Here is a 17,197-nt window from a genome sequence, read left to right as displayed (position 1 = left end):
CCAACTGAGCACCAATGGAGTGTGAAACAGAATTATTGATCCACGTAATAATCTTCGCATTATGGGTCTCCCAAACATACGACTTTACATAATCATCAACATTGATGTCCGTAGGTTGAACTTGCACACCTGAAACATAGATTTTCCCCATAAGTTTTTCATAACATATCCCCAATACGAATAATTTTTTCCATCCAGTCGAACACTAATCGATTAAAGCGAATCATCTGTACAACCACTCATGATGATAGAATGAATTGTGTTAACGAATAACTGAACAACAAACAAAACTAAGTTGATACGAAAACAAAAGAAACCCAATGTGAGAGGCGCCCACGGGCAACGCCCACCGGCGTCCAGGCTATCAAGCCTCTCTCTCTCTCTCTATCTATATATATATATCTTTAGCCCGTTTATTAAGTTGATGATGTTCTTTAATAATAATAGATATCGTAATTTACGACTCATTGCAAAAGGTATTGAACACAAAGGATCAAACATGCAAGTTTTGGCATCCATTATAATAAGCTATAGCACTTAGGGCATCTACATGCAATTCTGTACTTTATGCATCTGATATACGAGCTCATGCTCCATGCCTTTCCAGCTGAATTTTTTCCTGATAGAACTGAGGTCCAATGTCTTCATCGGTGGCAAAAGGTTCTCAATCCTGAACTCATTAAAGGCCCATGGACCACTGAGGTTTGATTCTTCCTTTATTTCTGAATTTTGTAACGCTTTAGGATTTAATGTTCCAAGAGACTATTTTTTATTTCCTGTGATTTCAGGAAGATGAGAAGATTACCAGTCTTGTAGAGAAGTATGGACCCACAAAATGGTCCGTGATTGCAAAGTCTCTTCCAGGTCGTATTGGTAAACAATGTCGAGAGAGGTAAAAATGAATATCATCAACTTTAGAAAATGCATCCCTAAGAATTTGTTCTAGTAATAACATTTTCACTGTCTTCGATTCCACACCTACCAAAATTATCTCCCACACTAGAGTCTTGTTATTTTCATAGAGTCAAACTGATCGTGCATAGATAGGGTATATCTCTCAACTGTGGTATTTGTTGAAGGCCTTGGGCTGACCATCCTGTCTCTGACCTATTTTTTTTCCTAACTAAACAAGAGATTTATCACTACCATTTGTCACAACTTGAAACCAGGTGGTCTATATCACTAACCTAAACCCTGTGACATGCACCGGGAGCGGTTCAAATACATTTTCAGAAACCAACTTTATGAGGCTGTACTAAGATTTTCCATCATCTACACATGGCATCACTATAGGTTATCATTATAAGGGCTCTAGAATGATTTGTAAACTATTCTTCATGTTCTTATGTGGTTGTAACAAAATTATGAATTCATTTTATAACTTCACCTCCAGTTATCTCCAACCTGTGTATTCTTTAGGATGTTTAACAGAAGAACTAGAATTTTCACAATTCTTTTCTGAGTTTTTTAGTCAGTAATATATTTACTAAATGAAGGTTTAATTTGACAATTTATTTTTCTGAAAACAAAGCTCTATTATTTAGGTGGCATAATCATCTAAATCCTATGCTAAAGAAAGATGCTTGGACTGAAGAGGAGGAGCTTATTCTCATGAACACACATCATGCGCACGGAAATAAATGGGCAGAAATTGCCAAGGTCTTACCTGGAAGGTATTTGACCCTCACCTATACTGCTAATGGTTATAGAACAATGTTAATTTCATTAATTGCATTGCCATCAATATCTAAAGAATTTAGGTTTTTATATTTTAACTTCCCCATAACATGCAATGTTAATAGAATCCTTAAATAGTCCAACCTACAGTTTATGGTTGTTTTTAATGAAATACCATTTTAAGGAGGGTCAATGTTTTGTTTAGTACTGTTCTGTGTCATGACTCCATGATATTAAAATGATAAGATGTAGTTATAAGTTATAACTGATCAGATCATTATTTATTGCCATTGTGATTTTCAACTGTTTGAGATCGGCCATGTGGATCTTCTCTCTACTAAATTAGATGCAAGACTATATCATTATTACTATTAAACTAAGTTTTTACTACATTCACTAAAGTCTTCTTTGTTATTCTTCTATTCCCTAAACTATCAATTCTGATTGATTCAATTCATCTAAAATCTATTAGTCACCTTTGAAGATGTCCATACCATTGTAAACTATTTTTCTCTCATTTCATCTTTCAATGGAGCTATATCTAATTTCTCCCAGATAGTAAGTGATTATATGTGACTATAATTCTGTGTGCAGCACAAATCCCCTACCCATGTCTGCTCAGTCAGTTTGTTTCTGCAATGGATTGTGTTGTATCTATTCAAGTTGTTCTTGATTGAGTCTTCTTATGTCAGTCAACTATGTATATATTTGGACATTGTAAGTTGTGCAGTATTTGGAGTTTTACGAAGTTTATATGTTTAGGTATGTTGGAGTTGTGGAATCTGATATCAGATGAACTACATAGGGGTTTGAGTGTTGAGATCCCTAATGAGCTTACCTAGGGTGATTGGGCAGTGTACCCCTTAAATCAGGGGACGCGGGAGCAATGATTTGAGGCTATTTCTATAATGTTGGAGCAAATTAGTGGCTTTGTTGCTTCATCAACCTGACCAAGTGTATTGTCAACTTGGTGATATCATTAGCCTGTTAAACCTGCCAAATTCTTGATTTTTGTTGATACTGTCTTAGATAGCAATGCTGACAACTGATTGCCCTTTATCCCAAGACCCAACCTGACCTAGTGATTCTCAACACTGGAATTTAAGAGTAGCAAACCGACCTTAAAGTGACTCAGTAACTACTGATATGTTTTATATGCATGTTCTGTGCTCTATAAAAGGAGGGGTAAACTATCACATGCATCTATTATGGACCATCACAAATAGTGGAGGCAAGCTGATGGATAACAATGGATATGCTTGAGGGCAACATAACAGAATTCTCTGTATGACCCAGACACAAGCAATCTTTCTTAATAATGTAAGATGAGATTGTTTTGCTTGATGTTGTTTTTTTTTTCTTTGTACAATTCCCTTTGTGTTCTTTGTAATTTGTCTATGCATTAAGTGGTTTTTGTGTTACTAATAACCAGTCATGGAGTATTTCATTTGTAGAAATTGGTATTGAAAGGTTGACAATCCTAACATCTCATATATAAGCTATACTATGTCCTAAGCGGTAGTGTGATTCTCTTACAAGTTTATTTCCAATTTGTTACAATTAATGCAAGTATACACAGTCATGGTATTAGTGGATTCATATTCATGAAACAAGTCACATTTCCCATACCTATGTAGTACAGTATTAAAAGTTACATGCCCCATGTGATACTGTCAGTCAGTCAAGTGAACGCCAACAAGCTGAAGTCCTTTTTCAACTTTATAACCTATACCATTTGGTTTGGCATGCCCATATGTAGCTTGTCTGCTGTGGAAAGTGCCTCTTTCTAGGAAGAAAGTGCAACCATCCATTATTTGCACTTAAAAGGTGGGGTAGATGGCCACATTGATGAACCAAGCAGACTAGTTTGAAAGTGAAGGCATAGTTACATACCAATCTATAAAGATTCATACCCTCATGTGATTATATCATTCTTCTAGTGAAACACTTTTACATCAATGATCTTAGGTCAATAGACTCGATAATGCTATGAGATTTGTTGAAATGTGATGTCTTTCCTAAGGGATTTGAACTTCATTGTGTAATTTTGTTTTTGTCGATGTATTGATCTGGTTCAGCTCGGCCATGTCTTAAATTTGCTAAATCCAATTCTATAATGGCAGCTGAACGAGTCTATTTGTATAATTTCATCCTTCTATTATGTCATCGATGTAAAATTGTTGTCTGTTATTGCAAAACATTATCTATTAATTATTGTCATTGTTGTTCCGTTCTCTAGATAATTATTTTGATATGGTAATTTGTAGAAGAAACTAGCAATCATCTTTTGTGACTGATTACAGTATCGAACATGTTCAACAGGCTCTTATTAATGTATCCCCTTCAGTTGTGAGGCTCTTATTAATGTATCCCCTTCACATGTTAGAATTTTAGGACATGATTTTTTTATCATTTTCTTTGTGGCCAGGACTGATAACTCAATAAAGAATCACTGGCATAGTTCGTTAAAGAAAAAGTTAGATTTCTTTTTGGCTACTGGCAAGCTTCCACCTGGTCCTGTGAATGGTTCAAACGACATGAGAAACCTTGATAGTGGGCAATCACTTCACTATCCAAATGAGGGTTCAGATATAAATGCCAGAGCCTTTTCTGAATCAGCTAGTTCTATGGATATTGATCTGCCTGCTGGACAAGGTGGGTTGGAGGACCAAAAATGCAGGTCAGACTCGTCAATGGTTGAGCCTAAGATGGAAGTTATAAACAATTTTATTGTGAGAACAAATTATGATCATGCTGTTGAATTCAATGCTCCTACACAATCAACAGTTGAGCCTAAGAAGGAAGCTATAAACAACTCAATTTTGCGAAGAATTCATGATCCTACTGCAGAGTTCACCACAAACACTCTCACACCTGATGTCTGCACTAGATCTGATCCAGGGACAGAGTTGGCAGAATGTAGTAACACTTCTGAGAAGGATCAAAATGTCAAGTCTAAGCTAGAAGTTTTAGTCAATATAAATGTAAGAGGAATTCATGATCCTTCTGTACATTGCACTAAAGATATACCAACCTCTGATGTTTGCACTAGATCTGATCCAGAAAATGAGGTCAAAGATTGTAGAAACACTGATGAGGAACTAAATTGTGCATCTGAACTGATGCACCAGGAAACTCCTTTGCTCGGTTCTCTCTATTATACACCACCTCAGATTGAAGATGTTTGTCTTTCTGAAAATTATGCAATCATAACCACATCTATGAATGTGCGGCAATCATGTAGCTCATCTGTTATGACATCACCTGAAGTTTACATTACACCTTCCTCGGTAATGGGAAAAAGTCCGGTTCAAGATGTTCACTCCATCTTAAAAGATGCAGCTAGAAGTTTCCCAAACACTCCGTCTATATTCCGTAGAGTGAGAAAGAAGACCGAAACATCTCCTGATTCTGATACTAGTACTTCAGGAGTTAAGAGCGTGAAACTTTTGGACAGCCATGCTTCTTCTAGTGAAGGAAAAAATATACATAATTTGGAGACAATTGTCAATTCAAATTCCAGATCGAGTCCTTATGACAAAGGAGACTTATCATGCAATAGGAAGAACTTTGATGTTTCTCCCCCATACAGGTTCAGGTCCAAAAGATCGACAACTATCAAATCTGTGGAGAAGCAGCTTGATTTCTCAGAAAATGATTCAAATGGTAAAACCCCTTTACCTCATATGTGAACATCACTGATACTACTCCCGAGACAAACCCCATACTTGCAAGCAAACAGGATATGAAACTGCTTTTGCGATGTGCAAAGAATCTAGTGTGAAAATTGGTCATGACCTGCTCCACAACTTGTAAGTATATTGGGAATTTTGGCTCGCATCAATTGCTCCCATGTTATCTAGCCAATATGTGTAGCTCCATGGAGATTAAATGCATGATAATTTTCTATTACCATTTATATATTGACTTCATGTCACACCAAATCCTAAGCAATTCACTGGACTTTTCAGAAGTCAGCTTGATTCACAAATTGATTGCAACTACTATATACTCTTTGATACGCAATGCTCCATTTCTCAAGCAGAGCTTTATGTTACCATGATGATTGGTTTCATTCTGCCTTTTTGTTATAGTATGATTTGGTTAGTTGCTGAAGATGAACTGTTACTAGTGACTCAGTATCCTTTTCCTTTTTTTTTTAATTCAAGGTTTTGATGGACCTGGATGACCTGAAAGGCTTAAATAAAATTGTTTTCCTATTATTTTTAATATTTGCCTTTTTCTTCTTCTCAATTTGTCTAGATTTATTTCACAACATCTTGCTTTCATATCCAGCCCAACAAAATGATGTCGGTCTTGGTTTCTGCCCGTATAGGAAACAGTACTGATTACTGGCATGGCCCTTTGACAACAACAAAAACAACATGATCAACACTGATGACTTCCGTTGTAAACTTATAATGAAATAGGACCAGAACATGTCCTTTGACAATGCTGATGCCTTCCAATTTAATCTTTAAGCAAATTGCGTAACCATTGCATCATACATTCATGTCCACTTGAAGACATCATCCCTTTAGCACCACTGGTCCGTCGCATAAAAATGTTAATGCATGAACAAACGCATCAATTCAGCACAGACATTGACATTTGGTAAAAGTGATTCTTATTCACCCTTCAGATGAATAGTTAATTAAGCTTACAATAAAAACAGTCAAACATCAAACAGATACATTGATCAGCAACTGCGGGCTACAAGACTTCCTTTTGCTCTGCAGCCACTTCAGCCACCACTTCTACCATATCTAATATTGTATATCTTCCTCTGTAATTCCAATTGCTTAGCAAAATAGGGACACAACACAAGGAGCAACGCCTCTCAACGACACCCCCACCAATTGCAGCAGAAGGAAAGAAAGAAAAAAAGCAGTTGGCGTCGTACTCTTTTCTGGCGTCACACGCGGAAGTTCTTGCCCTCGAAGGTCTGACCGAACTGCCAGTTGGAGGGGACGATGTTCCAGGAGGTGGAGGTGCGACGGTCACTGCCGGTGATGCGGAAGGAGAGGGACTGACCGACGAGGACGGCGTTGGACTGCCAGTTCTGGCCCCAGTTGCGGGACATGGGCATCCACTCCGTGCGGGAGTCCTTCACGCTAGCGCGAACGATGTCGCCGGCGCCGGCCACGTTGGTGATGAGCACCAGGTTGAAGTACATGTGGCCGTTTATCGTGAACCGAATCCCTCCGGACTTCCTGCACGGAATCCTGCGACAATGGCCCCAAGTTACTCCGCTCTGCCTTTGGTCAAAGAAGGGACTTTTGGATGCACTTTTTTTTCAGGAAAAAAAATATCGGTTTTATATCACAAACTGTAGAGATCAGATATTTGCCGACAGTGCGTCGTCCGTGCTCTCACCAAAAATTAGATGACAAAGGAAGATACCTTCTATACGAAACCGGAACGATCCCGGCGCGGTACTCGGCGATCTTGAGAAACATGGGCATGGCGAGATCAAAATGTGGGCGGGGCGGGTTGCACCACCCGCCGTTATCCGAGGGGAGCGCGTAATTCGGCGGGCAGAAGTTGGTCGCCGTGATGAAGATGGAGGGGCTCCCGGCGTGGCACCACCGCGGGTCGTCGGCGCACTTGATCTCGAAGCACGATCCGCAGCTCTGCCCCTGGTTAAACAGCGCCGTGCTAAGCGCAGCATTCTCCACTCCATAACCCTGGCTGTAGAGATTCCCGTACCCGCACGCTCCTCCTACGCCACCGCCACCACGTAAATCGAGTCGATCTCAATTTCTCCCAGCGAGACCATCAGCAAAGCAGAATAACAAGAGCAATGTGGCTTACCCATGGTGCCGGAGGCGTCGCTGCCGCCGTAGAAGGTGGCGTGGGCGCCCTGCCACTGACCGCCAGTGTAGACGCCAGGAATGCGGGCGGAGGCTGGCACAAGAAAGGAGAGGAGAGCAAGGAAGGAGAGCAACGCCATTACCGACTCGCTCGATTCCGCTCTAGGGTTTGCAGGTGATGGCGAAGAAAGGGATGGGAAGCGGAGCAATTTATCGGCTCGAGGGTGGTGGGAAGCGTGTGCCCGAGATAAGGCCAAATAATGGCAGACGGAGTAATTAACACCACTTTTGCCCAAGAAGCAACTAAAGCAAAAGCGCCCGCCGCGAAGTTTTGACCGTCCGATGCTCATTCAACGGTCACGATGCATTTTCTTTGCTTATCTCGGTCCCCCCGCCTCTTACACGTCTCATACTCTTCCGTCCATTTGCCCGGTGGGGTCCGCGGTCCGTTCCGGGTTCACCGGCCGAGATTTCGCACCGCTAAAGCGGGTCCATTCTCGAGCTCTCGCCGACCACATACCCGTCATTCTACTAGACGCGCCAGTGTCGCCCACCGAAGATATGCGGGTAACGAGTCGAAGCGGGTGCGCGTCGGGGCCGAACTCAAAAATCGCGCGGAAAAGCAAGCGGGAGCAGCGGCGTGATTGGACCTACCCGCCGAGGCCAGAGAAGTCGGTTTCGCACGCAGAACTAGTTATCCCGTCCTCGCGATCCGTGCTGCAAATCGGACGGGCCAGATCAATTGAGATTTAGAGGTAATTTCTCTTCGAAGGCCGATTTTTGCGGCCGAGTTCGAAGTTAAAAGCCAATTTGTCACGTTGCGCTTGCGCGTCGACACTTTCTCCTTCACAGCTCATTCTTTGTCTCTGGCGCCCTCACATTTGACTTTTATACGGATGGGCTGGATTTCGTCCGGCTGCCTCCATGCACGCACCGACGTACGTACGTACATGTGTCTACGCTCTGCTTAAAAAGTCGTGCAGCACTAGGGGGACTAATTAATATATATAGGCATGCAATTAATGATCTATTGGATGAATATTATTAATGTGGCCTTCGCTTGGCACGTGGAGGTTGCACCGAACATGCCGTGTGTTTTTGCCTCCATCTCACTCGGCTCGCCGTCCAGTCGCAACGACATTCCTTCAGAGTCGGGTAAGCAATCAACCATGTCCGGTCATCGTCCTGGAAGAACAAATATAATCATGCAGGAGAGCACAGTTTAAAATTCTAAATAAGTTTTAAAAATTTACTATTCTCTTCAACATTAAAAAAATCACTCTATAATTTTTGTATGGATTTTACATTATTAAAAAAAGATTTAAAATTTTAATTTTTAAAATAAAAATTACAAATCTCACACCATAACGATTCGCAAACCTCCTCACAAATTTTAATGCCCTAACAATTTATCTGTCTTGGGCTTAGGGCTGAGGCTTGCATTGCAGGCTGTAGACATGTTGTAGTGAAGTCAAAGATAACGTAGCATTTGCGTCCAGGCGTTAGCAAGTGGCCAGAAAGTCCAAGATGGGGCAGGCGGTGCAATTGGTTTTTTATGGAATTATGTTGAGGAGTTAGAGTAGCTTGGGAGGTTGACCATGTACTCTAGGGTTAAGGTAAAGTTTACGGCAGCAATGGTGTACTTGGGGCTGTAACACTTTGTGAGTACCAGGGGGCAGAGGTGTAGCCTTGGACTCTGTCTTTTGGATGCCCCTTGTGCCACGCATCTTTTCCAGCAACAAGTGTTGACGGAGGCATGCACCTATATATCTGTCAAATGCTGATGAAGGATGTTTTGAAGGCAACTGCGCGCTGAAATTCAAAGACAAATTTGTTGGCCCATTGCAGTCATTTGACAGTGTTCATGCGTAGAACTCCAGATTTGTTGCATCGGTCAAATTAGGAGTGTCAATTCGGATGGATCGAATCGGGTTGAGTCGGATTGAGTTTTTTTTTAACTCAATCCGAATCCGACCCGAACCCGAGTTCAACCCAAAACATCTTCACCCGAACCCGAACCCGACCAACCCGATCAACCCGAACCCGACCCATATAACCTGAAAATCCGATTCAAAACGATTTTTTTGGGCTATTTTCCCTATAATTTTTCACTTTTATCTCAATACTTCGTCATTATCATACAAACATGATATTAATATACATAAAAACATCTAAATTTTTAAAATAAAATTTGATTTAACTCCAAAAAAACCCACAAAACCCTATATTTAAGTCAATCCGGGTCAACCCGAACCCGACCCGACCCAACCCGAAACTTTTTTACTCTCCAACCCTCCAACCCGAATCCGACCCGAATTCGAAAATGCCCAAATCCGAACCCGATTTTTTTCGGGACGACTTGGATTGGGTCGTCGGGTCGGATTCATTTTTGACACCCCTAGATCAAACTGGGTGGTTAGAATCTGGCCGCTGAAAATAAATTTATCTAATCTAAAAATTAATTAAGTATTATTAATAAAAATTAATTAGGTATTATTTTAAAAAATTAAATATGAAAATAGATGAAAAAGAATATAATTAATTCATAAAATATGATATTATCTTAAAAATTAAATATAATGACCCTAAATATTATTAAAAAAAATCTATTCTAACCGACTAAAGTCTAACCATTTAGTATTGTGCTTCTGCATTCCCAATCTATTCTTCGTTTTTTCTCCTACACGAAAAAATAACCTTGGCACAATTCAAACAGGACATGATTATATATCAAAATACTTTATGTTATGCAAATTCACTCAAGCAAGTACATATACCTTCTTAAAAGCTCAATAAAAAATGATACTCCATAATAAGTTATGATACGGTGAATATAAGGGATTCCCATGTAGGATTAAAAGGTCATGTACCTACTGATGTGGAAGACAAAGTCTATGAGGGTCAATAAGAGTGGACTACCAATCAGATTATCTAAAAAAACTTCTGATCAAATTATCCGAGTAATTGAGCTCTGCTCCCTTAAATCTATCGACCAGGTTCCTCGAGTCACTGGGCTCTACTTCCTTAAAACTCCCGACCGGATTCCCAAAGTCACTGGACTCTGAATCTCTGATCTCTTAAGACTCTCGATCGAATTCCAAGTCACTAGACTCTGCACCCTTAGGACTCCCGATCGGATTCCCTGAGTCGCTAGACTCTGCTCCCTTAAGACTCGACGATCGAATTCTCTGAGTCACTGGGTTCTATTCCCTTATGACTCTCGATCGAATTTTGAGTCAGTGGGCTCTACTCCCTTAAGAATTCTGACCGGATTCCCCGAGTCATCGGGCTCTGCTCACTTAAGATTCTCAATCGAATCCTCTGAGTCACAAGGTTCTACTCCCTTAAAACTCTCGATCGAATTCCCTGAGTCACTGAACTCTGCTCCCTTAAAACTCTCGATCGAATTTTGAGTCACTGGGCTCTACACTCTTAAGACTCCCAGCTAGATTCCCCAAGTCATTAAACTCTGCTCACTTAAGACTCTTGATCGAATCCTCCTAGTCACTGGGCTTTGTTTTCTTAATACCCCCAACTCCCAACCAAAGACTCTCAACTCATGGGGCCCAACACTCCTTAGCTCCTTATTAAATGAACAAGCTATACTTTAGGTATGCTGGCTCATTATCCAAAATTGGGCTCTCTCTTTATTGATCTACTTTCCCTTTGTTGGGTTGAGCCCAAAGAGCCCAATGGGCCTTCCAGATTATAGCCGAATTCCACAATTAATGCTATGTGTGGTGCTAAGAAGCACATGGGACAATATATATAATACAAATATGGAATACCAACTATATAATAATATATAGGCGATGGGATTGGTCAATACTGTACAAAATACACAGATAAGATATTTTTTTTACTCTGATATGACATTTAATTATTACATTTATTTAATAGGGGGATTACAAAGTATTATAAAAGGGTCCCGCCCCCATAGGTGCAGGTATGCTTCCTAATCGTGAAAAACTTACTTGCTTCTACTATTCTTCTTACATATTCCTCCATCTCACTAACTTGAGCTTTGAAGTAATTGTGTCAGGATGACGCTCCTTCTTGCTCTCCCTTTGGTGCTTCCTATAGGTCGCATCTTTGCTGCCAACACCAAGGAGACGAAGGGGCGTCCTTTCCCCTTCGTCTTCCTCAGCCTTCTTATAAAAGGCGTCCAAGGCAATCAGAGGTGAGTAGAGGCTGATGCGAAGGTAATCAGCGAGTACAAGCGTGAGGTGATCAGTGAGCAAAGAGAGAACGTCTAGGGACGGGATTTGGTTTGTGGAAGAGTCCGAGAAGGTTTCATGTGGTGATCTTCTGGGCGACAACAGCAGCGACGTCTCCGGCAGTTCATCGGCGACTTCATCGATCGGTGTCTTCGGTTGCGGTTCTTCGAGAGATCCATGTGAGTAGTTACCGCTTTATTTAATTACTTCGTTTTAGTTTTTCATGCTCTCAAAACTACCAACAATGGTATCAGAGCATGTATAGTTTTGAAAGTATGGAAATCGACGCGAAAAAGCTCGCATTTTTTCTTTTTCTGTTGTGAAGAAGAAGATAAACAGTGCAATTGAATCGATTAAACAATCGATTCAAAAATCGCACAGATTGCTTGAACGATTCATGAATCGATTGAAGAGGAATTAAAAAACACGAACAGTGTATATTTTGTTGTTTTAATCGATTGTGTAATCAATTCAAATAATTGAATTGATTGAAAAGGAATTGAATCGATTCAATTCACGGTATAGTGAATGAATCGATTGATAAATAAAAGAAAAAGTTTTTTTTTTTTTTTTTTACGAAGCACAGTAAAATACATGCACTTGAATCGATTCATGAATAGGATGAACAGTATTTCGAAGCACTGTGGAGAAAATAAAAAAACAAAAAAAAACAAAAACGTGTAGTGTAAAGTGCATGCATGTTTTTAATTTTTTCTTCACAAATATGAACAGAAATTGAAGTTTTAATTAAATATATTTATTAATTAATTAAATACATAAGTAAATGTATTATTAATTAATAAATAAATATTTAATTAAATTATGGTTCAATTTACCGAAAATAGAACCCTACCAACTTGATCAATCAAACCCAGGTCTGGTTTAAATTATTAATTGATTTAGGCAGACCAATTTGATTCAATGATACCTAAAGCTGGTTTAAATCATTTGTTGGTTTAACTAGTCCGGTTTATTATTGAATTAATTGGGTATTCTTGATTACAGAAGTTGGGCTGATCAAATATGACCGGATTAGTTCCGTTGTGTCAAAATTTGATCAGAAACATTAGATTTGTTCTAATGACTCAGACTTAATCCAATGGGCAATTAGACGAGTCAAAAAAACCTGAGTTTGATTAATAAGTCTGTGATTGACTCAAATGAGCTTAAACGAAAACAGAACATAGGTCCAATTAGATTAGTTCTAATGAGGACAATAGATTAAGCTTAAGATTCGGATTCATGATCGACCAATCCAATGTGTCAGTCACATGAGACTCCCCAAAATAAGGAAATTTGTTTTTCTTAATTGCTTGTGTATACTGTATATTTTGTTCTATATGTGGGAATTGAATTTAACCGGTTTTGTACTGGTCAGTCGGTTTTGTACTGACATCATGTTTTTCAATTCCAGATACAAAGAACGATATACATGATGACTGGTCGCTATGAATGACAACATGAGCTGTGGGAGGAGATCAAGAAGCTGGAATATGACCCGGATCACGGAGTCGGTAGGCTTATTGGTCAGCTCGATTGGTTGTTCTGGAATCTCGAGCAAGAAGGGTATCCAGTTCAGGAAACAGAAAGAAGATTTTCTCTGGTTTATTCATTATCGGAACATCTGAGGCAGATAACATTCCAACTTTGGGATGATTCTGATGAGCACATCTCATACTCAGAGATGTGCAGACAACTACTTCATCTGCAATGGGGTCCTGATGAATCTGAAGAGGATCCAGAAATGGAGTCTGAAGATTTAGAGGAGGATCCAAATCCTGTAGAATCTGAAGATGATCCTGAAATGAACCTTGAAGAATTTGAAGAGGATTCAGAAATGAATCCTGAAGATTCTGAGGAAGATCCAGAGATGGATTCCGAGGACGATCCAGAGATGGATCCTGAGGAGGATCTAGAGATGGATCCCGAAGGATCAGAGGAGGATCCTCAGGAGTGTGTAGAAGATCCAGAGATGGATCTGATGGATACATCTGAGGCTGATCCACCTATCATAGAATCTGGGATAAACGGGATGCAATTACCCACTGTTCTAGCATTTATCCTAGTGGGAGTAGTGCTAACTTATCTAGTTTATTAGTGTTCTGTTACTGTCGTTATGTACGAACAGTGTAAGCTCATCTAGTTTTTGAGTCATGTAATAATTTCTGTTGTTTTGTACGAACAGAATTATATAATAAAAGTTAAGTTATATGTTAACTAACTTGGAAATGATTAGTTCATTTCATGATATGATTAGTTCATATAAATATGATTCGTTCATATAAAATGATTTGTTCATTAGTTGGGATGTGTGCAATAAAATTAATCAATGTTGATTAGATTAGAACATACAAATGATGAGTGGAAACAATGTTATCACTTGATTTTGTAAACTAATTCTAATTTACACTGAGTCAATGATTAATTGCACATATATGAATTACACTGAAATAATAAATAATTTGTTTATTCATGTAGATCATGGCAACTAAAAACATCATAGCTGAACTCAATAAGGGTGAGAAATTATATGGGGATAACTACAAAATCTGGCACCTCAAGATACAATATGTTCTTGAGGAACAAGAAGTTCTGGAGGCTGTAAACCAAATCATGGAGGAACCGGTTGATGGTTCCACAGCATAGCACAGACGTGACCTTGATGCCTATAAGGCATGGAAAAGGAAGGACTCCATTGCTAAGGGTATATTGATTAGTTCAATGGTGGATGACCTGGTATTTGAGTATGAGCCATTACCATCGGCTCATGCTGTCTGGGTAGCCCTTAGAGAGAAGTACAGTGGAGTCAGTCTGAGTAAGCTCCGTCAGCTCACTATCAAGTTTGATAGTTGTAAGAAGCGCTCGAATGTTACCATGGCCCAACATCTCAGGGAGATGGGTAACATGATTCGAGAGCTGAAGACTGCAGGTTATACGTTGACCGATGAACAACAGGTTCAGGCAATTATCCGTTCCCTTCCTGATTCTTGGGAAACGATAAAACAGAACCTGACCCATAGTGAGAGTATCAAGACTTTCACCGATGTCTCATGTCATGTGGAACTTGAGGAGGAGAGGATTGAATCCGCAAGGATTTCAGGTCAAGCTTTTGTAGCTGAAGGTTCTGGTTCCAAGAATAAGAACAAGTGGTTCAAGAAAGGAAAGGGGAAAGGAAAGGAGGCTAATGCTGTTGCTGCGAAAAAACAAATCAAGAAGAAAGGAAAGAAATATGGACAAAAACCTAAGAGCAGGTTAACTTGCTTCAACTGTGGCAAGAAGGGCCATTTTGCTCGGGATTGTACTGAGCCTAAAAAGGTAAATCCATTTTTGTCTTCTTTCCACGAGTAATATGTTGCAAGTACAGTGTTGTTAGCTGATTCGTATCCTTTGTGGATTGTAGATTCAGGAGCAACGAACCACGTAGCTCGTGATCGAGCTACATATGTGGAGTACCGTCGGGTACCAGCTGGCAACAAATGGATATATGTAGGAAATAATGCAAGAATTGAAGTCAAAGGAATTGACACTTGCAATCTCAACCTACGTGGTGGAGGCACCTTGTTTCTACATGATGTCCTGTACGCTCCTGAGATTCGACGGAATCTGGTTTCCGTTATTTATCTTCTTGATTTAGGTTACAATGTAAATTTTTATAGCCGTTGTGTGGAACTTTGAATTAACTCTATGTTAATTGGATATGGTTATGTAACAAATGGTTTTATGGTTCTTGATGTAGAACCAAATAATAATAGTTGTTTTTCAAACATTGCTCTTACTAGTAATGCTGATGTTAATGATGAAATTTGGCATGCTAGATTGGGACATATAGGACAAGAACGAATGAATAGATTAGCTAAGCAGAGTCTCTTAGGCACTCATGCTAAGATTAACTTGTCTATATATGAGCATTGTCTTGCTGGAAAGACGACTAGGAAACCATTTGGTAAGGCTATTAAGGCTGATTCACCATTGCAATTAATTCATTCGGATATTTGTGGTCCAATGAATGTGAAGGCTAGAATTGGGAGTTCTTATTTCATTACATTTATCGATGACTTCACACGTTTTGGTCATGTGTTTTTGATTTCTCACAAATATGAAGCATTGGATTACTTTATTCGTTACTTGAACGAAGTTGAGAATCAATTGGAACGTAAGGTTAAAACCTTGCGCACTGACCGTGGAGGAGAATATTTGTCTGATCAGTTCAAGACAATGTGTAATGAGAAAAGGATTATTAGACAGCTTACTATCCCTGGAACTCCACAGCAAAATGGGGTTGCTGAAAGAAGAAATAGAACTCTTCTTGAAATGGTTAGGTCTATGATGACGCAAGCTAATTTGCCAATCTCCTATTGGGGAGATGCATTACTAGTAGCGACCTATATACTTAACAAAGTGCCTTCAAAGTCAGTTCCATCTACAGGCAGAAAGCCGGATCTGAGTAATCTGAGACATTGGGGGTCAGCTGCCTACGTTCATAATAAGACTCACGAATATGGAAAACTAGGACCCAGAGGTAAGAAGTGTATCTTTATAAGGTACTCTGAGACCTCTAAGGGTTATGTTTTTATTGGTTAGCTACAAGATGGAACCATCTCTGAGATAGAGTCAAGAGATGCTACTTTTCTAGAAACTGAGTTCCCAACACGAGGTGAAGTTGATAAGACAATTCCTCTAATGAAATAGAGGAGGAGGATAATGTTCCTTTATCAACAAATCAGGAGATGCCTGAATCTAGTCAACCGAGTGGGAGTAATTTGCCACTGAATGAGTCAGTTTCTCAACAGTCTAACCTTCGAAGAAGTAGTCGTCAGATTATTCATCGGAGAAGGTTTGATATTGAGAATGAGGCATTAATGGTTCTCCCAGTTGACGATGAGGAACCTCGAACTGTTGAGGAAGCTTTGAGCAGCTCAGTTAGAAAAGAATGGAAAGTTGCAATGGATGAAGAAATGGAGTCAATGAGAAAGAATCAAGTTTGGGATTTAGTCGATCTTCCTCCGGGCCGAAGGGCTATTGGGAATAAGTGGATTCTCAAAGTAAAGAGGAAAGCAGATAGATCGATTAATCGATACAAAGCTTGATTAGTTGCAAAAGGATATACCCAAATGGAGGGTATTGACTTTGAAGAGACATTCTCCCCAGTTGTGAAGTTTGTGTCAGTACGTGTCATCCTAGCTATAGTAGCACAATATGACATGGAATTACATCAGATGGATGTAAAAACGGCTTTCCTTAATGGTAATCTTGACGAAGAAATCTATATGGTACAACCGGAAGGTTATGTTGCTGAAAGCCAAGAGAAAAGAGTATGTAGACTTCAGAAGTCTATATATGGGCTAAAGCAAGCGTCAAGACAATGGAACATAAGATTTAATGAAGTAATATTATCTTATGATTTCGAAATGATCAATGAGGATCATTGTGTTTACCTAAGAAAGGAAAAAGGAAAGTTTGTCATTTTATCATTATATGTTGATGATATGC

At 39.6% G+C, this 17,197-nt stretch overlaps 2 protein-coding genes across 3 annotated transcripts in view; one reads left to right on the top strand and one right to left on the bottom strand.

The window, feature by feature from the left end:
- The window catches only part of LOC121975250 (transcription factor MYB3R-5-like), a 31,336-nt gene extending 25,682 nt beyond the window's left edge, over positions 1-5,654 (top strand). For both annotated transcript variants that reach the window (XM_042526798.1, XM_042526797.1), the window contains exons 4-7: positions 608-702; positions 789-892; positions 1,545-1,673; positions 4,106-5,654. In XM_042526798.1, coding sequence (XP_042382732.1) covers positions 608-702; positions 789-892; positions 1,545-1,673; positions 4,106-5,369 — 1,592 coding nt within the window. In that variant the 3' untranslated portion in view covers positions 5,370-5,654. The remainder of the gene's footprint in view (positions 1-607; positions 703-788; positions 893-1,544; positions 1,674-4,105) is intronic.
- A 633-nt stretch (positions 5,655-6,287) lies between these two features.
- On the bottom strand, positions 6,288-7,692 carry LOC121975249 (expansin-A4-like). Its single transcript, XM_042526796.1, has 3 exons — positions 7,492-7,692; positions 7,081-7,399; positions 6,288-6,902 (listed from the first exon to the last, which is right to left on the bottom strand). Exons 1-3 carry the CDS (start codon positions 7,628-7,630, stop codon positions 6,593-6,595), a joined length of 768 nt encoding a protein of 255 aa, XP_042382730.1. The 5' UTR covers positions 7,631-7,692; the 3' UTR covers positions 6,288-6,592.
- Positions 7,693-17,197: the final 9,505 nt, after the last annotated feature.

This window comes from Zingiber officinale, chromosome 4B, assembly GCF_018446385.1.
Source record: "Zingiber officinale cultivar Zhangliang chromosome 4B, Zo_v1.1, whole genome shotgun sequence".
Lineage (NCBI taxonomy): Eukaryota > Viridiplantae > Streptophyta > Magnoliopsida > Zingiberales > Zingiberaceae > Zingiber > Zingiber officinale.
The sequence above is the reverse complement of the archived record's forward strand: the minus strand, read 5'-3'. Positions and strand labels throughout refer to the sequence as shown.